Source organism: Colletotrichum orchidophilum (genome assembly GCF_001831195.1).
Source record: "Colletotrichum orchidophilum strain IMI 309357 chromosome Unknown Scaffold_133.1, whole genome shotgun sequence".
NCBI lineage: Eukaryota > Fungi > Ascomycota > Sordariomycetes > Glomerellales > Glomerellaceae > Colletotrichum > Colletotrichum orchidophilum.
The window spans coordinates 84,229-106,765 of record NW_019173089.1 but is presented as its reverse complement, the minus strand read 5'-3'; the positions used below and the strand labels follow the sequence as shown (position 1 = coordinate 106,765).

The following is a 22,537-nucleotide window of genomic DNA, read 5'->3' as shown; positions in this document are numbered from 1 at the left end:
TATATATTTGTCGACGATGACAAATATGTAGGCTGCAGCAAGCCAGCCTGCTACTTTTGCTTCAACTGGCTTAGCAACCACAAGCATGGGTACGTTCTTCCAGCGGCGCATTATCAGATCATCCCTGGTTGCCGTGGGCCTGACAATAACATCAATGAGTCTGGCGCTGCTGTTTTGAAGGACATGTATGCCAAGTTGTGTGCGCGGCTTGGGCGAGATATCCTTGACTTTCTCCTGAAGCAAAGACCAGGAGATAGGCAACATGACAATCAGTACCAGTCGTCAGAAGGTTCGAGTTATGCTCAGAGTCGAGTGGACACAAAAATATGACGAGACGTCTCGGCTTTGAGGTTCCAGTGCGGGATTAGCGGATTAGATTTCAGCTTAGACAAATATGAGAGGTTAAAGTGACACCCCGAATGGGCCAACTAGACCGACTGATTTAGTCGTATTTTCTGACCTGCCAGTCCCGGGAAAATCGTCGGAGGGTGGAAGAGGACACGGCCGGGACGAAAGAGAAGAGCATATGGGTGCAAGATTACCAGAGGTTGCAAGTGTGGTCAGCGACCAGCTCCGGGTCTGTCAGAGGTTGCTCCTCCTTGAGAGCTTTGCTATTACAGGAATGATCTGTCGAGCCGAATCATTAGCTGGATATTTACAGCATGATCGAAGATCCTCGATGATTTACTGCCACTTCTTGCCCCTTGATATTTCCACCTCAAGGTCTAACTTCCATTCTGTGAACGCAGGTTTCTCCTACAACGTACCGCTTTCCGTCTCGCTTTCGAAATAGCATCGATCATCTCACAGGGGTGATTAGAGCCCGAATCTAGTGTATGCTAGATTTGAGAAACTGGATGACGAATGGAAGCCAGGTTTTGTTTCACCCTTGCGTCGGCAGCTGAGTGCTGATGTAGCAGTGACGGAATGATCCCACGATCATGTACACTCATTGGAGGGCTGAGAGGCATCCGATGTAGCCACATTTGCTTGAGAAGCAGTCATGATCATGAAATAAATGCATCATTACGTTACACAAGCCACGGTCAATCAACCAAGGGACAGATGTGTGCAGGGCTGCGCCGGTAAGAGTTGGGTTCGCTTCAGCAACTTCTCCCTTCTTCCTAAAAGGGTTAAAAAGGATAATGAGGCTACCGTATCATAGCTAAAAGCATTAAATTCTCCTGTAAATCGTTTGGAATTATTTGGCAACCCTTCATCAAGAGGTTTGTCCATCCTCTATCCACCATCCATTATGGCGGCATTGATCATCACGGAGGAAGCAGTCCCTGCACTAGCCGCAGCCACAGGTGGCTTGTCATTGACGGATGACGCAACCACAGCTCATGGCAATCCGACTCCAATCCTCATTGATACAACTGCTGCTCTTTCAAAGATGGTTGGAAACCTTGAGGAATTGCCGACTGATCCGCCATCGCTCTACATTGACCTTGAAGGAGTCAATCTGTCAAGACATGGAACGATCTCCATTCTCCAACTACATGTTCTTCCAAGCAAGCAGACATACCTTCTCGACGTACACACTCTTCAGGGCCAGTGCTTTTCTGCAACTAGTCGAAATGGCCGTTCCTTCAAAGACATATTGGAATCGGACACCATTCCGAAGGTGTTCTTCGACGTTCGGAACGACTCAGATGCACTATACCATCACTTCAAAATCGATCTTCGCGGCATACAAGACCTTCAGCTGATGGAAATCGCCACAAGAACATTCTCAAGAAGGCATGTGAATGGGTTGTCGAGATGCATCGAGAGAGATGCATCTCTATCGACCTTGGAAAGGATTGCTTGGAAGAGGGTCAAGGATAAGGGCGTGAAACTGTTCGCTCCGGAGCGCGGTGGAAGCTATGAGGTGTTCAACGAACGACCCTTGTCCAGCGACATGATTGACTACTGTGCCCAAGACGTACAAGTCCTGCCTCTATTGTGGGCACGTTACAAAAGCAATATCACGTCGACATGGTGGCAGAGAATCCAGGACGCATCAAAGGAGCGAGTAAAATTATCTCAGTCTTCTACTTTTGTTGGCAAGGGGCAATACATGGCTCTGAGTCCGTCTGGTTGGGCATCTATTCGCTGATGATGATCCCTTGTAGAGAGACTGATATGGAAAGGCCATCGAGATCGACCGCAAAAGGCAAAATGACTTGAAGTTAGGATTCTGGCAGCTGTGATTCTAGTTTTAGCGATATTGATTTCAATAATAACATTCTTCTTAATCCCATTCTGAATGGAGAAGACTTACAATTAATGCTTGAAATATCCGCCATGTCTCCAGAGTTCAATGAATATTGTTCCAATTTTTATTACTAGCAGAATATATGTGCTACATGGAATTTACGATCCTTCTTCAGGCTCTGTACTACTTTAGCCACCTTAAATGATTTACCGACACCTTCTCAACTAGATATGCAGGTAAGCCGGCTGGTGCAATTTTCAGCGTGCTCTCCTTCTGAAGTACTCTGCCCCAAAAGCAAATGCGAGTCTGCGGCTATGGGAATTCTCGCTTCGGTCTTAATCCCAAGAGAGACATGAACACTATGCAATGTGAGAGGACAAGAAGCCGCAGAGAATGTTGTCCATTCGGTTGCCCCACGCCTTGGGAGCAATAGAAAATCCCCGATAGTAAGTCTTTCTAGTTCGCTGTTCCTCTTGGCCAAGGATGATGTAGAACATGGCGCGCTTGTCCACCTGCATCCTCGTCTTAACGGTATGACGGTTTTTTATCATATTTTTTGTTTTCCCCTTCTTTCCTCCAAGGTATAGAACGAAGTTGACCAAGACTGCAGCTACTAATAACGAGCTATGGATGGCGAAGCAATCTTCATGGCTGAAGCAAGAAAGCGCTCATTTCAAACCATCTTGACTAAATTAATTCTCCAATTTAGGCTTCACTCACATAGATGCCGAGAAAAAACGGTCTTACCACATCAAATTTGCATTAGCCACCAGACACGTTTCGGGGCGGGGAGCTCATCAAGATTACCCTTACAATAAATAGAAAAGGAAAAAGGGAAAAGTCCAAGTAGAGAGAAAGAAGATATCGCATGCAATTACTCAGAATATACCTACTATGAAATACACGTGCACCAGACATCCAACAAGACAAATAGCCCTCGAATGATCAACACAGCAACCGCAATACCGCAATGCGTGATTCAACAGAGTCATCTCTTCCACCTCTTCCTAGGCAAAAGCATCTCGCTTCATCAGGCTCTTCTCGTCCTCACCAGCCTCAAACCTCTTCAGCAGCTCCTCCGGATCGAATCGAGGCCCGCGGGGATCCGAACCGAATTCCGCACTCATCATGTACGCGACGGCGTCCTCCTTGGTCTCAAACGTGTCAACTTGCGTCTCAATCTTTCCGCCATCCGGGTCTTTGTAGTACATGCTCGTCGACATGCCGTGGTTGACGCAGTAGACCGGCTCGATTCCCATCTCCTTCCGCGCCTTGTAGGACTGCAGCAGATCCCCGAGGGAGTCGAACGTCAGGGCGAAATGGTCCATGCCGACGGTGTTATCTTGTCTTGGTACAGCGCTGGGGTCATTTAAGATGGCTAGTCGGTGATGTTCATGGTCCCAAGTGAGGAACGTGATGAGGTTGCTGGAGGCTGTAATCTTGGCATTAAGAAACTTTTGATAAAACTCGACAATCCTTTCGGGGTTCTTGCTGCGAAGTACGAGGTGAGCGAGCTCTGACGGCTTACAGACCCCGGTAGAAACCTTCAAAGCCATGTTATCAACCGATATAAGGTGAACTAATGTAGGTAAGGTGACGATAAAATAGATCTTCAGAGGGGCACATGGTATCTACTGTGGGGTAGCTCGCATATTTATGTCTAAGCTAGTTCTCCAAGACCCCCGCACCTCTTTTCCATCAACCTGCTTGGGGGCGGCGTGAATTTCAAACCATGCTCACTGTCACTGAGAAGAAAACGAGCCTTCTTACGAGAAATAAGTCCGAATGGATTCCTCCGTCCGATATCAGCCTGGCGTCCGTGTACTGGTCGTCCACAGTGGTCCGCCATTTCGGGGTTTTCACATCGCCTCCGATGGGGGCGGCTGGGCAAGGACCCGGGCCGGACGTCCGCCCGTACAGCACTCGAAACGGGATTGAAAAACCAGCCTTAGGTTGAATGTGTAGTTTGGATCAATCGTATTGCATACAATGTGTCATATCCGCCCAGCGCGACTCAGGAGTCTCAGAGCGTTGTCCAGATGATGAGATGCTGTGGCACGAGAATTGGACGTCGGACCGAGCGTTCGCTTCTCGGCAGTAAAACGGGCACCGATTGTCCGTCAGCCCATGACGCAACGCAATTGTTTAAGAAGAAATAATTTTTCTGGTAATACACGCCAGGCATCGCTGCAAGATTGTCCAAAACGATAGCATTAGGATACGTACATGTTACTGTTATGAGTGAAGTCTGATATCCCCGCAGCTATAACGGGACGTTTTAATGACACTCCTTCTGCATACCTATAATACAGAGCATTTTGCTCCTCTTTGAATAACACTCCGTAAGATGGCAAAGATTCACATCTAGCCAGGCGAAACAGACAGTGGGCTGAGTAAATTACGTGGGGCTAACGGTGGTCGGTTAAATCACCACGGGAGGAGAGTTTCGAATGAAGTCAACTCCTATCTATCCCTCCAGCGTTCAACGAGACCTGTGAAACACGAGGAATATCATTCCTGAACATTGTTGTTAGCATGACCGCGACCTCAGCTGTCACTGTGGAAGTGTCTCCGGCGTTATGGGCTCGATGGGCTGCGTGCAGCTGTGCTAGCTGCGCACGTCCATAGATTGGACTCTGACTTCGCAAGGCTCTCGGAAAGCAGGGTGGTGACCAATGAGAATTCAGAGTCGATTGCAAACGGCCTTCATAAATGCGAATACGATTCTTGGGCAGCAAGTGACATTTTTGTACCACTGGGCAATGCCTCCTTTCCTCAGCCAATTGACGTGGAATTTCTCAGTGGGCCACAGTCCGGTAGCATACCCTCCGCCGTTGAGCCGTAAGATCACATACGTATACCGGTAGAGGTGAGGCTCCATGTCATTTACAGAGGTACGTGTATCAGCTGAGTAGAAGCTGTAACGAGATAAAAACCTTCTTTCCAGGCACCCCAGCTGTACGTCAAACTTCAATGGATTCAGTTTCCCACAAAAGAGACGCTCACTTGCTTGTGGCTAGGGAAGTTGATTCGGGTCGGGTATGCGGCTGAAGATATCTGCCTCCGAGGACAGACAGCAATTGGTTGAAGGGATGGAACAATTGAAGGCGGAGAGATTTTCGTGAATGATCTGATGATAGAATCAGGCTTGGGATGAGGTCTACTATGGTGTGACGGGCGAGTTTAAGTCCCTGGCCGCGTAGGTACCTGTTTGCGGGCTCTGGTTATGAAACACTGCAACTCGAATGGCTAAAGCTGAACGTCAAAGCTCAAAGTACCACAGCTCGGATAGCTAGTAGAGCACCCGTATCGTGCCCCTGTAGATACTTAACAGGGCGTTTTACTTTGGCCTGCAACCGTAGTACACCAAAAATACATTCAACTCTTAGCTGTAGACGCAGAACCAGGGACATTGTCATGGCCGGGTTCGGATGACCGCGGCGGAACTCTTGCAACCGTGCCGCTAGTCAGCAAAGATGTCATCTCTAATGCCTGTCACTATGCTCTCTTGCGCATGAGGTGACAAAAATTCAAGGGACCTCTCTTTACAGATTTGGCGGTGACGACTCATGGAGCACCACCAAAGCTGGCCAAGGTCACGTCTGGAACGCCCTGTAGATTAATTAGACCCACAGGTGTCGGGCAACCGGAATGAGAGGCATCCTCTTGTAGTGGGACCGACTGCGTTGCTTCATGTGTCCAAAGATGCCGCCTGAACACAAGGATGCTCACATAAAAGATCCGACTCTCCTCCCTTGGCTGTTGCTCTTATTGCGGACATTTCTTTGATTGTACAGACAACTTCCTCTTTTCACAGCAACGCCTTCGGTCTGTTTGACCTCCCACTCAGACGCAACATGAAGTTGTCGGCTCTTGCCTTGATTTCCATCATAGCTACGATCTGCACTGCAGCTCCACCCCTGACTCCGGAGCCTGGCCATGGAAAGTCACCAGAAGAATTGGTATGTGCCAATCGCGGTACTTGACACTATCTAGAGAAGTAAGCTGACAATATCCCTAGGCAGTATGAACCCTAATCTTAAGCATGAAGAAAGCACGCTAAACCCCGGTTTTCAAGATTCGAGAGCTGGTAGGCAGAGACTTAGGTTGTTGCTGTAAGATAACTATAAACCACATAACTAGTAAAAGAGAGTCTACTAAAACAAACTTAGGGTTCTTGGCGGGAACGGAGGCCAGCGATTGTCTCTGCTCCTGTGATGGTCCAATGAATACCAACCCCTGCACAACAAGCTACTGCGGACCTCGCTGTTGAATTGAGCGCACTTTGTCGGCTTAATATCCGCGATTGCATGGAATAAACAGCGAGACGTGTTCGCAGAAGGGGGAGTAGAGGCCATGCAATAGCACACATAAACACGTGCATCTACGGAATTAGTTAGAAGTGTTACACTAAGCGCCACTCACTGGCCCAAGACGAAGTTGCTCTACCCACCAGGTCATAGAAGGCTATGCGGAAAGAGTACTAGAACTCAGCGGCCGTGGGGAGAAAATTTCCGCCGTTTTCAGGCTAAATACAACACGGAAGCCTAAGACGATCACAATAATAATTTTGTATTTCTCTCTACACTTCCAACTGTGAGTAAATCAAACGGATTTGACAGTTTCATGGTGCAAAGTACACCTCGTCTACCTTGTGTCATTGCCAGGGAAAAAGTTGCATGATTCTATGGCACCCATATTATGCCCGAGCGGGATTTGAGAATCCGAATGAACTGTGAAAAGTTGGGATCTTGAGCAATCATGATAATGATTAATTGATCAATGTCCATGTGTTGCTCACACCGTTACCACTCTCATCCCTTCCACTTCATGACGACCGCATTTGCGAAGGACCTTCGTCATCCTCCGCCCACCAGAACTCGGTCCTTTTCTGGGTGCCTGGCTCCAACGGAATATCACTGTTTGAGCTTCTTGTCTCTGAGCCTCTTCGACGCGGGGACCCAATTATTGTCGAAGGCACTTCGAAGCGGCTACCTCGTAGTCTACTGTTGAGGTATCCTGACTCCAGGGGTTTGGATCTACTGGTTGATCCGGGAAGAGTCTGTTGAGTTTTCTCGTTGCTGAAGAAGTGGGCGTAGATGGCCCGTGAAAGAGCAAGATTTGCGGCGATGATACCGAGGAAGAGTTCGAGATTTGACCAGATGCCGGCGATACAGTATGCCCCTACATGTCAATTGTCAGTCTTTCCTCTGGTATACCACGTCACTAAATTGATAGTGGGAGGCTGGACAAACAGCTTAGGTCGTTGGTGGAAATCCCCAAAGATGCGGCTCTGGCGACGCCAAACCCTGTCGCGCTACATGGAGGATTATCAATTGTTGCTCGTCAAAAGCCTTGTGAGGAGCCGCTTGTAATACACTTACGCAAGGCCGAGTCCCATCAAACAACAGACTGATATCTTTGTCTGTCGCGGAATTCTGACATTCCACACCACCACGAGGGGAAGTAGTGAGCATACGAGGTCTGTCACAACAGAATATGCTATCATTTCGCATCAGAAATCAACGATGTGGCTATAGGGATAAATTCGCCTTACCAATTGTCGCATAGATAGAATAGATGCGAATATCTGTTGGCCAGCAAACGGCTGACTTCCCTCTCCAGAAGCCAACGGGATGACATTCGGCTATCAAAATGATGACGACCCCGAAATTTGTGATCAAGACACCAGCCATAATGATGTACAGCAAGGTCTTTAGCATCTTGGTGTCTTTGATGCGAAGAATGAGAAGACAAATTGAGACCTTCAAGAACGCCACAGAGATGAAGAGCAACATCTGTGCCCACCAACCGTACATGTTGATCATCATGTAGTTGTAGTCGCTAAGAAAGACTCGGTGTCTACCGTTACCGTGTTCCCATTGCAGGACAATAAAACCAAATCGAGTTATCGCCGTTGCTGCTGCGAGGATGATTGTCAAGTCGTCCCAACCAAGCCCTCGGTTTGCTGCTCGTACCCATAGTCGAAGGCCGGTTGTGATGATGAGGAAGATTGTCAGGATAAGGGCGAGAGAAAAGGAGATCGGTCCGGCGTCCTCATCTGGTGGCAGTGAATCGTCACGGATAATGAAGTTTGTCAACATGGCGAAAGATTTGAGCAGCTCGCTGCTGGAAGTGCTGACGCCGGTATCAGTTTTCAAGGTCGGTGGCACGCCGTTGTGGCGTGTCTGAGAACGCGCATGTCGGAGGAGTATGCTTCCACCTCGGATACAGCCAGACCTTGGTAATATAAGATGGTTCCCTTGAATCATACCCTTGCGTAGCTTGAGTATTTGGTTTCATACAAATCCGTCACGGAATCCATTATACAATTCGTCCGAAATTTCAGGGAAGAATTTAAAATCTATGGCGCCCGGGTAGCTCTTCGGAATTCACCAGACATTGCGTTGCCACTCGGCCGGCAATGTGACTCAGGCATGCAAAATGGACATTGGACTTTCCGTGCCGGCTTCTGTGAATTCAAAGGCATGCAGCAAGAGGGCACTTTGGAACGCGGAACCCGCTCCGCTGCCTCGCAGGCTCAATGGAGTGTTTGCCTAGCTTTGATTACACCCTGGCTTCCGTCTCTTGGGTTTATGACTCGTATCCCCACAGTTTGTCTGGGCATTATTTAAGACAAAGAAATGAGATCGAAAGACCTGAAGTCCCAGGGACGAGTTGAATTTGTCCCGAAATAACGCTTCCGGGGACGGGAGTCACGCCATTCCTGTGATGGAAAATGCCTAGATATCTCAAAGTCAATCGGTGCGCAACCAAACGATGCCAGAAGCCTAATGCTGGGGCTAGGTAGTTTGAGTAGGCCTGATCTTGCGGGAAAATCCTTCAATGGTCTCTCACAGAGATATTGCCAAAGGTGACATTGTTCACCGTTCAGTCATCGAATCATCTACTTGAACTGTGAGTCCGAGAGCGAGCCTTATCCTAGATTGCGGCAAACAGGGTTACTGAACCACACAAAAATCGGGCCAGCTCTTAGTTTCGGGATTCTCCGTCCTAACGGCCCAATCGCTATCACTGACGTCCAGTGACACCTCAGCAGATTTTTTTCACTAATCAAACAGTCTCCAACTCGACATCAGTCAAAGGCCCCGAGTGTGCCGGGAGAACATAGCCGGCGTTGGCTTGCTCGAAGCGCCAGAGAAAGCAGTAGGGCTACGTTTTGCACGGATATTGCAAGTATGAAATTCCTAGTATATCAGAGCTCGTGACAGACAACATCGGGCTCTTGAACTGCAATAATTTCTTCCCATCTCTTTGTTGTCTGCGAGTCTTTAGACAAGCCAAGCAGCCTATTTTCCACACCGCCTTGGCGCATTTTGGCGCAACCCATGCGGCCCTTGTCCCTGTTCGCGATAGACCCTCTTCCCACAGATGCCGCTGTCGATCCCTTTGTGTAGGTTCGTATTGGAGTAGACGGTGCACGGGCACGACCGGGGTAAACTGCCGAATCCTTGCTCCGAAGTCCGAGGAGCCCTACCCATCTCCCAACAATCTGCAGAGCCGGGACCATGCAGATTCGGTGGTTCATGGTGCTCTGCGAATACGGTAGGTGAATTCAAGGTTTTCGGTACCACCCAAATCTTTGCGAATGTTCTCTAGCGTTGGAACCTAGCTGTTTTCACCCCGCCACGGAGCGAATAGACTCTTTACTTTGGAAGCCACCCACGGTTTCGTGGCTGGTTCAACCAATCCTCTTTGAAGTCACGGTGAATCCGCAAGGCCTGCCGTTATCAGACATCCAGAGTGCCCAGTCATAGTAAGGTAGGCATCGATCCTATGCTTTTCCAGCCCTATCCGCAACCGAAGCGAGTTTGCGTGGTTCGTTTGATCTGGATCAGTTCCTGTCGTAGCGCAAAGGAACGCCGAACGAAAATCGTTATATCTGTGCATCGAAACGTTACCTGTCGCCTCGGTTCCCGCCCTACTAGCCGCAACGGCGCAAGCAGCTCTTAGTCAGCCAATTGACACAGCCTTTGCCTATGTTTTTGCTTTTTGACCGCTTATACCGAGCTTTTCTCTCTAAATTAATCATTGACTAGATCGTTGCTGGTGGAGGTACTGGGCTGCTCCCTTTGTCGACCCGCCTCAACCAGGGGCTGAGGAATGTGACTGTCCTTGTAACCGAGGCAGGTCCAGTAGGTCTCGTAGACGAGCAGATTAAGATTCCCGGTACAAGAGGTTCAACTTTGGGCGGCAACTACGAATGGAATTTGACGACTGTGGCTCAGGAGAACTCTAATGAGCGCGTTTGGGTTTAGACGAGAGGGCACGTCTTAGGCGGAAGCTGTGCCCTCAACATATTCTCATACGACAGGGCGTCTTCCCACGAATATTCTAAATGGGAAGAGCTTGGTAATCCAGGGCGGAACCGGGACTCGATGCGGGCTGCCATGATGAAGTCTGAGAAGTTCACTTCGGCCAACACCCAGTATTACGCCGGGAGCGAGGGAGTTGGAGTGTTCCGGACCCATCAAGGCTTTGATCAACCGCCTTATCCCCGAGCACTAAGCCCCCTTATTCCCCTTCATGAACAGCCTCGGTATCGAGACGAACCTCGAATCCTTGAACAGCAACGTTTTTGGATGTCATGTACTCATCCATCAGCGTTGAGCTGGCTCACAACAACCGATCCAACAGCGCAAATTCTTACCTGCCCTTGGCTGGTTCAAACCACTACGTGCTCATAGAGTCCAAGATTACCAAAATCAACCTGAAGGCCCCCTTGCTACATTTGTCCGCATGCTGCTGGAGTGACTCTCACTGATGGAACCGATCTGACTGCTCGCCGGGAAGTCATTGTTTCCGGCGGAGGTCTTTGAAGCCCTTCTATCCTCGAAAACTCAGGGATCGATGAGGCCGATTTCCTCTTCGCTGCCAGTATCGAGCTGACCATAGACCTACCAGGAGTAGGCAAAACCTCCCGGATCTCATCAGTATCCAGAGTTCGTACGAGCTGAAGAGCAACTACACCGGTTACGTCTGTTGTGAGGGCATGACTTCCATGTACGAGTACCCCGGCGGAAAATGCACCTTCATCAACCGGAATCAAGCTCTTAGTGACGAGGATGAGGGGGAGCTTCTTGGACTTGCTGAGACGGCGATTGGCGGCACTGACAACCCAGTTGGGAAGGAGAAACTGCAGTGACTCTATCACACGATGGTGCCTCAACTGGAAATACTCTCCAGCGATGGCTTTAGTGGTGTCAAGGGGTATCCGACGTCAGTAAATGCAGGGCACGGTAAGGACTACTTCACGCTCATTGCAGCCACCATGCACCCTCTAAGCCGTGGAAATTTCCACGCCAATCCTGAAAATCCTCGGGGGCCTCCTCTCATTAATCCAAAGTACCTTTCAAACGAGTATGACTCGCAAGCAGCCATCCAAGCCATCAAGAAATATCGCCAGGTTGCTTTAAGGGAATCTCTGAGATCCACTTGGGTGTCCGAATATGAGCCTGGCTTGAACACGACAACGGACGCACAGAGGCGGGCCTTTGCTCTGAAGACTACCTTGTCCATCCATCACCCAGTTGGCTCTTGCGTTATGCTACCGAAGGCAGACGGCAGGGTTATAGATCCATTGTTCAGAGTCTACAAAATCGAAAATCTCAGAGTCGTGGACGCTAGTATCATGCCCGTCCTCATTTTGGCACACATTCAGACCACGGTGTATTGCTGGGAAAGCCGCTGAGATCATCATTGAGACTACGAGAAGATGAGGAAACCTTACTTGTGTAGTCATAAAAGACCCAGAAAATACTGAGTAGTAATGGCATCCATGTATTCAATGCCTGATAGTTGTTCTTAGTTCATGTACATATCAAACTTCAACAACTAATCAACCCTTTTAAGAGCAATGCTATTTACTTTCTTGTCGCAGCAAACTCGTTTAACCAAGCTTGGACAAACTCCATCTCGAAGCTCTGGGCCTCCTTGACAGGCAAAGGTGGCAGCTCGGCCGTTGTCTCATTCTTGAAAATGCCATTCTCATCCCAGTGATGGACTGCTCCGCCCGTAATGACCAAGTTGGGCTCCTCGGTCGTTGACTCTGGTCGCGGGAGCCCGATCTTGTTGGGAGTCGCGGATCGCCAGGGGTCCGATTCGCCATCAATGATCGCGACGCGCGGGTAGCTGAAATTGTATGCGCCATACTTGTTGATGGCGTCGACATTGGGTAGTGAGGTGATGTTGAAAGCCTTGCGACAGATGACGCTGGAGTATTCAATATCAATCAGGCGGGAAATTAGAGGAAGTTGATTCTCCGGAACGCCGGACCCGGTCTGGAAGTAACCCCATCTGAATGCCAATGTCAGCTTTCTGTTCCAGTAGATATGGGTACGATCACTTACTGCGAGCAGTATTGGTAGGCCCAAAGGCGCCAAGACGCGCTGAGATCGTCCGCGGCATACGAATCGTCACTTCCCGGTCCAAAACAGTCATCTTGCGTCTCCACATCGCACCAGGACGATGTATAGTCGACATAGCCAATGTAGTTCTTGAGCCGAGGAACCAACTCTGCAACCTCTGACTGATAGCCACCAACCTCGAGTAAGTAGCGAATAGTCGGTTCAAGGCTATCCGTCGCGGGCCAGATGAGTTCGTCAGAAGTCAAGTTGCCACAGTAGAGGAGGAAATCATCGCTATCGATGGCCGGGTCCCAATTCCGGCTTTGCAGTCCGGCAATGCCGCCTCCAATTGCGCTGGCAAAGTCAACGCTTGCCGTCACGTTCGGGAGTCCAAAAGCCGTCTTGAGTGTCACGATGTCTTTCTCGGTGGTGTTGCCCTTCTGCAGCAAGATGTTGTCCACCACGTTTGTCAGCTTCTGCGTGGTCTCGGCGCATCCTTCCGGGGCGAAACGTCTCGCGGCTTCATAGTATTCCCAAAAGTCAACCACAGCGGCGGTGACGCCTGAGGACGAGATCGCGCCTAAGAAGACGTCTGGATACAGCTTGCGCAGGAACGCAACGAACGCTCCGGCGTAGGAGCCTCCGTAAACGATCCATGGCGTTTCGGGGGCCGTCAGATTCACCTCTGCAAGTTTACCGGGGAAGACAATGTTCTTCGCAAAGTAAGCAGTGTCTGCCAAGGCTTGGTCAGTCGTCAGGAATCGCAGGTTTTCCGTGCTAAAGTCTGGAGTGGGATAGCTGCGGCCGTAATATCGATGCTCTAAGATGACCCCGACTCCGTTGGTCGCCTCCGCTAGAATAGCGACGATGCCCTTTTGTAAGAAAGGCAAACGGCCCGCGCCGCTGGTTTCGCCCGCTGCTAGGGCGATGACAGGACCACCAGGCTTGTAAAACCGGTCGTCGTACCAGTACCGCAGGGGGAAACTGCCATTGGAGTGCGGCTCGTATATGGAATCATTATGGAAGTGGTCAACGGGAACCGAAAAGTTCCAGGCTCGGTAGAGAGTGGACGGATCGGGCGCGCCGGGGGCGCTGTCGTTGGCGAATAGGCGGATGACTGCCGGGCTTGCAGATCGTTCGGCGGCGGGTTCAAGCTCGGATTGGAGGTGGAACTCCCTCCACATCTTCGCCGGGCTGAGTTGCGGTCCAAGGGCCGTGGTGACCGGTATCAGGCCGAGGATACCAACTTTCAGCCAAGACGGCGCCATCGTGTTGATTTGGCTTTGGTATGAGAAAACAAGATCAACCTGAAGTGAAGGCGGCTGCGGACCGTACAAACGTCACGCCAACATGTCGCGCCCCCGGCCATATTTGAGCTATCCGTGTCACTGCCGATCACCGATCTCTCTGTACCTGGGTGCCGCGGCGTCGTACGAGGGGTTCAGGGATCCGATTACGTCTTTGCGTGTCCGAATGTTACCTACCTGATCGGTCCTGGCGTCTAATTCGACGATACGAATCTGTCGTCCAAAGTTCGATTTTCGACCTTCCCGAAAAGCACAAAAATCCATGCGAAATGGGACGGGCCAAGGCTTGTTTCCCGTCTTTTTGAACGTCATGGATTATCAACCGGCTAGTCAGACTTTAACGTGGATTTACAATCAAACACTATCACGACGATCTATACTACCCGGTTGAGTTATGGTTTTTTAAACTTTGCAGCGTTTAATTCGACATGAACCTGGAAAACTTGGCTCTTTCTACTGAGGACAGTAGCGAGGACGCGTTTGGAATGGGTCATGTCGAGGGTGGTAACGTGCTTCCCTAATTCATAGCACAATAGGGTCCCTCTTCTCCACCACACGTCAGCCAGCGAATGGATTCCGTGCTATGGTGCATGTACTGAGTCACGTTAGACCGGACCATGGGCGCGGATAATCGCAGTAGTTAGACGAAGCACCCGTTCACAGTTTCCACCGCGACGACTGCGAGGGGAAGTGGCACGCACACATCCGATGAGACATCGCGACTGCTGCTTAGCATTATCGATTCTCTTCAAGGCGAATCGTAGGGGCGTCTTTGTGGATGACAAGATAACATGAATGCACATCAAGATAGATTCTATTGAATATCCGTCTCACTAAAGCCACAAGGTCTCTTTATAATTGAATAATACAACTGTCCACAATGTTCAATTTTTAAACATCTTTCCAGCAAGTCACGTACCGCCTAAAACAAATTTCAATTTATTCCGGTGACCCGACTAGTCCCGTTCTTACAGCGTCAATAGCTATCTTTCGCTCACAGGATCCAACCTCAAGTTGAAGACAAATACCCAGGTCATCAAGGTCGATCTAAACAAGACATCCAATAACGATTGCGCTGCTAATGGTGTGTCTCTAGCCGACGGCACCAATGTCGTCACTATTAAAAAAGTTATGCTTTCTACTTGTTCTATCCAGAGCTCTAGCCTGCTCGGACTGTATGTTATCAGTCAGCCGGCTGTGATCAAAGCTGCCGGAGGAAAGCGTCTTGTTGACCTGCCCAGTGCCGGCGAGAACTAACAAGATCACACCCGCAAGTCTAATATGTATCGCCTAAATGATGAATTTGACTCCTTCAATGCGCTCATCTTCAAGTCCAGTGGTGCCAGCGCAGCCAATGAGCTTCGAAAGTGGTATAACGGCGAACTCTACAACCATAGAACCGCAGCGTATGGCCTCTTGAACTGGGGCCAAATCGACATTCAAGCGCAGGCCGAGATCATTGCGCTTGCAGAGGCGGAGTTTGGCGACAGCACCTATCCCATTGACAAGAAGAAGATCGAGTTCCTGAAGGGCGGCATCTTCCCAGACTATGAGCTCATCTTCGACGTAAAATACATCGGCACGGCCGGGTACCCTGGTTCTGACAAGTACATCACCGTCTCCAGCACCGTCATGAACGCCCTCAGCCAAGGCAACGTGCACATTAATCCCGCGAACCCCATCGGCAAACCTTTCATCGACCATAGGTTCTTCAGTAACGAGCACGATATTAATCTGGCGTCAAGGGCGTCAAGTCTGCGCGTAAGATTGCCGAGGCATAGCCACTCAAGGCTATGTGGAATGCCGAGACGGAATCGGGTCTGGATGAGTAGACGGACGACTAGTTACGTGAGTTCGCCGTCAACACGGTGACTAGCTTTTACCACCCGGTTGGTACTTTCTCTCTCCTCCGCGAGGCTGAGGATCATATCGTGGACGCTTATCTGCTGGTTTACGGCACCTAGAACATGTGAGTAGTTGACAATAGCATCGTGCCCATCATCGTGTCTGGCCACATTCAGACGGCTGCGTACGGCGTTGCCGAGGTGGCGGCCGCTAGTATCAGTACAAACGCGATTTGAGAGAAATCGTTCACTTAATCGTTTCGTTCAGCTTTTTATTTTACACAGAGGCGAAAGATCTAGGTACTTCTAATCTGATATTTGCATTGACTATAAATAAGGAAGCTGTCGGTCCATTCATTTCATCTACAAAAAGAACAACTCTATGATTATGAGTTGCACTCTCTTGACATGTCAACAACAACTAGCAACCGACTCCTGGAAACGTGTGAAACAACTGAGGGCTGCCGGCGATGGATGTGATGTAAGTAGCATGCGCTGCACGGGACAAGAAAGATGAATTTTGTGGCAATTCTAATTCTCGCCGCGTCACTTGCGCAATTGAAAGCCGTAACGTTCTAGCTTTTTCCGGCTGAACAGGGTCGAGTAGTTTCTGGTATGTTCACGCTGCATCCGTTGCCCTGTGTAATTGTTCAGGTCAGAGGTTCTCGCGAGGTACTTGCACTCAGATGTTAGGCAAATCTGTGTCAATCAGGTTGAACAGCAGGATCGACCTGACAGAATGGCGAGTCTCAAAGGATCAATTATTTCAAGGCTTTAATAACGAATATGCTATGTAGAGGGCGCAGGTTAACAGCTGTCAACCCCAAGAGCTCGGGCAAGAGTCGGGCTTCAGCTCCGTATTCAAACCCTGGATCCGTCTTTACCCGTGTTCACCTGCCGCTCTCCGATGCCGGTCAGAGTTGCCGCTTTTGCCGCCCGTCTACCCCGGCGCAGATATCTGTCTAAAAAATGTCTGTCAACACATGCAAATACGATGAGACACTAACGAAGTTCTCTAAGCATCAAGTTACGAGATCATGAAGAAGGACGAAGGATCATGTACTCAATCGCTCCCGGCCGAACCTTATCCAATCGGCTCCCAGGGAGGCGGTGAGTCTTTAGATGAGAGCCAGATCACAGCACCATCATCGACAGATGCCGTGCCGGAAATCAGATTAGCGACTCTTCCCGACGGAGGATTGATAGCCTGGCTTCAAGTTTCTTGTGCTTTCGCGCTGTACTGGAACAGCCTGTAAGTCCGCCCCCTCGTCTTCAGAAGACTTCGTCTTGACCTCACGCTCAACTGACGCTGCTCGATACAGGGGCCTTCTCAACGGCTTCGGTGCTTTCCAAACTTACTATGAAACGACACTGCTCACAAGCGAGTCATCTTCAGCCATTGCATGGATCGGCTCGGTCCAAGTCTTTTTCCTCATGGCCGGCGGCGTAATCTTTGGTCCGCTCTATGACCTTGGCTACGCTCGATCAATGTTGATAACAGGCACGTTCCTCGTTGTCTTCGGCTTCATGATGACCAGCATTAGCACGCAGTACTACCAGTTCCTTCTTGCACAAGGTTTCTGCGTTGGGATCGGTTCCAGCTGTCTATACATTGTCGCCATTGCCTTGGTACCAGCCTATTTCACGGTCAGGAGGGCGTTGGCAATGGGGATTGCAACCGTTGGAAGCAGTCTAGGAGCAACCCTCTATCCGCTCATCTTCGAGAACCTGCAGCCTCGCATCGGTTTCCCATGGACAGTTCGAGTAATTGGCTTTATTACCTTAGCCATGTCGCTTTATGCTGTGATTGTAGCACGACCTAAGATCAAAGGGGCCGGAGGCCGGATAACGAAGAAAAGCTCGCTGAAAGAGATTGCCGAAATTGCCGGGCTTTCAGATTCTCGATACATGGTTCAATGTATCGCCATTTTCTTCAGCAACCTGGCCTTCTTCCAACCTCTCTACTATATTCAAAGCTACGCGCAATCACACGGCATGCAGGGTATGGCTCTGGCTAAATACCTACTCGTAATACTCAACGCAGTTGGTATTCCGGGACGCATTATACCTTCTCTCATTGCCGACCGATTTGGTGTACTCAATACGTACATTGGCATCTGTACCATGGCAGCCATTACGATCTTTTATTGGATAAGCGTGACCAACACTGCTGGGAACGTGGCATTCGCCGTGCTGTACGGCTTTTTCTGTGCCAGTGTCGTTACTTTGGCTCCGGTCGTTCTAGCGAGTATTACCGATGATCTTGGAATACTGGGAACGAGACTCGGGTTCGTTGCAGTATTGAAAGGAATTGGTTCTCTCATTGGGCCACCGATCGCTGGCGCTATCTTGGGATCGACTGGGAGTTATCTCGGAGTCCAGCTGTTCACTGGTCTGGCAATGTCGCTCACTGTTGTTTTTGCCGGACAATTAAGAGTCTTGATAGCCCGTAGAGAAGCTAAGAAGTCTGAAGATTGATCTTAGATATTGGAGGGACATAATGAAAACGTTGTAAAGAATAGTGTGAGATTTTGAGGGGTTTAAGACTGATCCGGAATTTACTGATAGGAGCATTTTGGCAGCCAAGTTACTAAACTAATACATAACGCGATATTTTGTATTTGTCGCATCTTGTTGTACTACCAGAGAACGTGATAGTAATGTAAAAGAGCCAAGGCTAGAAAGTACATTTTGGAACTGTAAATAGTCCTTAACAATGAGTGTTTCACAGTTCTGACAAGAACCTATCAAGGAAGCCAATCACAAAAACCTAATTGCGATCTAGCTTAGCCTCAGCCAGCTATCAACTACTTCTAACGCCTATGATCGACAAGGGCTTGGTGAGGTGTAAGTAGCCAACCCAGCGCACTGGTTTCTGGCAAAAGAACATGGCATTGATGCAATGGAATCAGTTGTTTGACGAGCAAATATATATGCCTTTGGGAGCTGCGGCGCCATCCCGAAAGGCCAAGACAAGGGGCCCCGACCTGCATGCTAGGCAAGGTCTTGGGCTCTTGACTTCTTCATAGTCTTGAGCATTGGCAACGGCACCCGGTAACGCCAGCACTACGGCCGCAGGGCATCATGCCGTTCCTCATGCGTGCGACCCCCTCCATGGACCATGGCGGCATTTCCTCCCTCGAGGCAAGGTACCCCAGCTGATGTTTGTGCCGTTGGCGGATGCCCCATCTAGCTGTCAGGCATTCAAGGTAAGGAAAGGCAACAAGACTACGAAGTATTGTGGAGTGAGGATTTCGGAATGAAAAACTTTTAGGGAAGTATGGCCTTCTCAAACAGTTAGCCCGCATGTGGTTTATCCTGGTTGCCTCATACTTATCTTGGACTCAACTTGGCCTCTTCCAAGCGGAAGTGAACAAGCCCGCCTGCCGCTGCAGTTCTTTGATGTTGATATGTCGCAGCTCAAAAGCCTCAATGTGATGCAGGATTTTCTGCAAATTGCAGATATGTACATTGGCGAACGCCGAGGGGGCGGTTCCAGAACCGCGGATCCATTCAAGCCATCCACGCTTTGGGGGGTCTGGAGGGTGGCACCCCGGTCCTCTTCTAGGAAAGATGTTCCGTTTGCGCCGCCTTGCGGGAGCTCTAGCCACCAGACTAACATTAAAAAGTCGTTCTGAACCAGGGCCCAATTCGAACTGGCTGGCGGAAGGCCTTGCCGTGGGAGGCGTGTCACCTGTGTTGGGTGTGCCGGAACCCCGGACAGAACATGAGTAGAGGCTGGGTGCCATGCAGTAGCCAGTCCCCAGATTTTGATCTGGGGTACAGAACATAGCAACGCACTACATTGTGACATCTTTCGCGTATGAAGGAGTCAGCGCTACTTCGACTTGCATCTCGGCGGCTTTGATTGTGATGAGTTAGATGCAGTGCAGCACGAAGGCCCGAAATGAAGGCCCAAAGGCTGAGGCTCTATTCTCTCTTTCTCTATCCGCCGGCTGCTGTGACTTCCCATGATTTTTGACCCTAGCCCAGTCATAAGCGCTGTAACGCGTTGCGGCATCTCACCACCTCCAAAGGCGCCGAGATGCGTCGGCTTGTCGGTGCGGATCTTGCAGCGGCAACTTTCAATCCCATCGTCTGCCTGGCACGAATCATTAATGGACTTCTGGATCTCAAGCGGCTGGTGTTGACAAGGGTAGAGCGTCTGGCGTGAGGCGCGAACTTGCAATGCAGCCAGCACTCCAAGACGTCGAAACTTGGCCGAGGTAATCATTGACAATCACCTGAGTTGATGATCAATACCTAGTATCTACCTGTCTCATCCTCCTCTACATAAGGTACGATCTACTCAGGAGGTTACCGTCTGTGGGGCTCCCACTTGTGTTGCAGGCAACATGAAGATATCATGAGGTGGAAATTTAGCCATGCCTTCGACGCTGCATTGGCTTTCCGATGCAGCTTTTACTCGCTGTGCCACCCTGGTTTTACCATTGAGACTTGGGATAGATTGAACAGCGAAGCGTCTGCGCCGTCCCCATCATCGCGTATCATCGTAATGGGTCGTGTTAGCCTTGATGCCCCTACAGTCCCCTCAGCCAGATGAATAGGAGAGAGGAACTGCAGCGGCCACTAGGTTTCCCCGAATCGCGAAAACTTTCACATTATCGTTATGTGGAACGCGTTCGAGGCCGCCCTCTGTGGTCGACCCGGCCGATCGGACGATGGCTCTCGAGTATTCACTAGCGGCGCAGTATGGACAGCGGTTTCGGATCCATGAACCTTGAGGAAGGCAACGGCTGAGATTTTCACACCGTACCTTTTGACGAGTCCCAATAAACGCGAGCCTGTTGGACGACCGTAGCGTGGCGTTGGATCACGGCCCGCTTGAAGCATCAAGGAACCCAGTTTGAGAGATATGCAGCACAGTTGTGGCTGAAATGCAAGACCCGTCGTCGAATGGATCCAACCTGATCCCGAGGTCCAGGTCGATAGCTGGCCATACACGATGAGTACACACGGGGAGTAGCGAACACAATGGACTGACTGGCAGACCAGGATGGGAGGCAAACGAGATCCGCAACGATGGGTCGCGTGTGCCCATGTGCGTCGCTCGTCGCCGTGGGTGTCATGATTTCACCACTCAATGTGGATCATCAAGAAAATGTCGAAAAAGGCTCTCATACGCTGGAAATCAAGAGCAGGAATGGCATCCCATTGCCGGCGGCTTCCAGCCGCATGGACCCATCAAAGGACCCGACGCTGCATGGTTGTCCTTTGAGGGCGTGAGTACGGAGCCCAGCTTGTGCATGTCCGTCCGTTACCTGTGGTCGTCTGGAGAACGTGATACTCCAATTTCTCCATCCCGAGCCAACGGCGCGACATCAAAAGTCCAATATGAGAATAGAACTACTGTGTACTCCACGATGACAGGGGTGGGTGGGCCGGCGATCGCAGGGACTGGGTGCTTTAGCTCCGAGGATGCGAGTCTAGAGGCGTTTCCCGGACTGGGCTGCCAAATTGAGTCAAATTTTAGCGCGGAGGAAGGCGGCCCGTCTACCAGATAGGAATAGCGTCCTGTCGCGAGAATGAGGAGAGGGTTGGGGGCGCGCCAGAACATGAAGATGGGCTTTGTCAAGTCAATCATGACCCTTCCGGCCGTTTCCTCTTTTCCAGGAATGCCGAGCTTTGGAAAGTCACTAACAAGGGAATACATGTGTCCGCAAAGTATACCTTGGTAAGATTGGTTCTATAACCAAGATCATGGCTCCATATGATAAATATACTAGCGAGAGCAGTGGAAACTGGACACTTCATTATTGAGAAATACTTCCGCCATTTTACGAAATGCCTGCACAAGATGAGTATCGGGTCTTAGTAAGATACATTCATGGAGGGAACGCGGAAACCCGCGACAGGGGTGTGTGAGCAAAGCCCAGATCAGTCCCCGGAGGATGCAGTCCTCAGTGACTTGAATGATTTCAAGCATGCAGAGACAGGAAATGAAAGTCAGCAGGTGTTGCTCTCAGGCCACATGGAAAGACGGCCCGGCTGGAGTCGACCGTGAATCCTCTCATTCTGAGCTATTGTGACCCAGTTGAGTTTGGCGCCCCTTTCTCCAGATCTGCCCTCCAGTTTTTCTTCCCCATCTCAACCCTCCCCAGCCAACCCAAACGCCACAGAACGCGTTAGAGAGCGACAGGCTCGTGTGTCTTCGGCTGCGTGGTCTCAGAGCCCCGGGCGGGCGCTCCATTGACTACTGCTGGTGGGCAACCGAGGAACCTGAAATGGCTGACGATGATTCGATTTTTGAAAGAAGCTATTGCCAACAACAACCAAAAATATCTCCTAATAGACATCTGGGCCTGAATAATTCACCTTGTGCTCGACTCAACAGACCAGCCCGGTCGACTCGAGGCAAGACGGCCAGCATCTCCACAAGCCCACACACTCTCCCCAGATTCAGCAAAACCTTCTTTGGCAATTTCTCCAGCGCAGCTCCATCGAGCCGGTACCAACGCAGCATAGCATCCGCAAGCATCCTGGCAGGGGTGCGCAGCCCGTCGACCCGCTGATCCGGAGGACAATGGATGCTTCTCCCTCTTCGCCTGACGACGTCGGCGACCATACTCGAAACCCAACGCACACGTCGTTAAAAACAGACACTAGCCAAGCTGGCCCATTTCGTCTGCCGGCCCGTATCGGCTCGTCGACTCAGTCCTGAGGTGGGCTTCTAGGTTGGCCTGCCTTCATTCCATCGTCCAGGCCCAGGGTTGGAGAGGAATTTGGGGTTTTCCTCCGCGCTAAGGCAGACGGCCAGGCCAGAGCCACAAGCCGCCCCCATGGTTTTCTTGACGAACT

The 22,537-nt window shown here is 50.3% G+C and overlaps 7 protein-coding genes across 7 annotated transcripts; 4 read left to right on the top strand and 3 right to left on the bottom strand.

The window, feature by feature from the left end:
* Positions 1-1,255: 1,255 nt before the first annotated feature.
* CORC01_11801 (uncharacterized protein) lies at positions 1,256-2,101 on the top strand (the record flags this gene model as incomplete). Its single annotated transcript, XM_022623423.1, has 1 exon — positions 1,256-2,101. The coding sequence occupies one exon, from the start codon at positions 1,256-1,258 to the stop codon at positions 2,099-2,101; it is 846 nt and encodes a 281-aa protein (XP_022470102.1).
* Positions 2,102-3,207: 1,106 nt separating this feature from the next.
* CORC01_11800 (glyoxalase/Bleomycin resistance protein/Dioxygenase) lies at positions 3,208-3,756 on the bottom strand (the record flags this gene model as incomplete). The annotated part of the gene is made up of 1 exon (XM_022623422.1): positions 3,208-3,756. The coding sequence occupies one exon, from the start codon at positions 3,754-3,756 to the stop codon at positions 3,208-3,210; it is 549 nt and encodes a 182-aa protein (XP_022470101.1).
* Positions 3,757-7,028: 3,272 nt separating this feature from the next.
* CORC01_11799 (uncharacterized protein) lies at positions 7,029-8,304 on the bottom strand (the record flags this gene model as incomplete). The annotated part of the gene is made up of 4 exons (XM_022623421.1): positions 7,029-7,384; positions 7,456-7,517; positions 7,585-7,702; positions 7,758-8,304. The coding sequence occupies 4 exons, from the start codon at positions 8,302-8,304 to the stop codon at positions 7,029-7,031; spliced, it is 1,083 nt and encodes a 360-aa protein (XP_022470100.1).
* A 2,504-nt stretch (positions 8,305-10,808) lies between these two features.
* On the top strand, positions 10,809-11,912 carry CORC01_11798 (choline dehydrogenase; the record flags this gene model as incomplete). Its single annotated transcript, XM_022623420.1, has 3 exons — positions 10,809-10,954; positions 11,126-11,362; positions 11,408-11,912. The coding sequence occupies 3 exons, from the start codon at positions 10,809-10,811 to the stop codon at positions 11,910-11,912; spliced, it is 888 nt and encodes a 295-aa protein (XP_022470099.1).
* Positions 11,913-12,084: 172 nt separating this feature from the next.
* CORC01_11797 (serine carboxypeptidase S28) lies at positions 12,085-13,835 on the bottom strand (the record flags this gene model as incomplete). Its single annotated transcript, XM_022623419.1, has 2 exons — positions 12,085-12,517; positions 12,571-13,835. The coding sequence occupies 2 exons, from the start codon at positions 13,833-13,835 to the stop codon at positions 12,085-12,087; spliced, it is 1,698 nt and encodes a 565-aa protein (XP_022470098.1).
* Positions 13,836-15,155: 1,320 nt separating this feature from the next.
* Positions 15,156-15,838, top strand: CORC01_11796 (GMC oxidoreductase; the record flags this gene model as incomplete). Its single annotated transcript, XM_022623418.1, has 2 exons — positions 15,156-15,635; positions 15,719-15,838. 2 exons carry the CDS (start codon positions 15,156-15,158, stop codon positions 15,836-15,838), a joined length of 600 nt encoding a protein of 199 aa, XP_022470097.1.
* Positions 15,839-16,755: 917 nt separating this feature from the next.
* CORC01_11795 (uncharacterized protein) lies at positions 16,756-18,196 on the top strand (the record flags this gene model as incomplete). Its single annotated transcript, XM_022623417.1, has 2 exons — positions 16,756-16,970; positions 17,041-18,196. 2 exons carry the CDS (start codon positions 16,756-16,758, stop codon positions 18,194-18,196), a joined length of 1,371 nt encoding a protein of 456 aa, XP_022470096.1.
* Between the last annotated feature and the right edge of the window lie 4,341 nt (positions 18,197-22,537).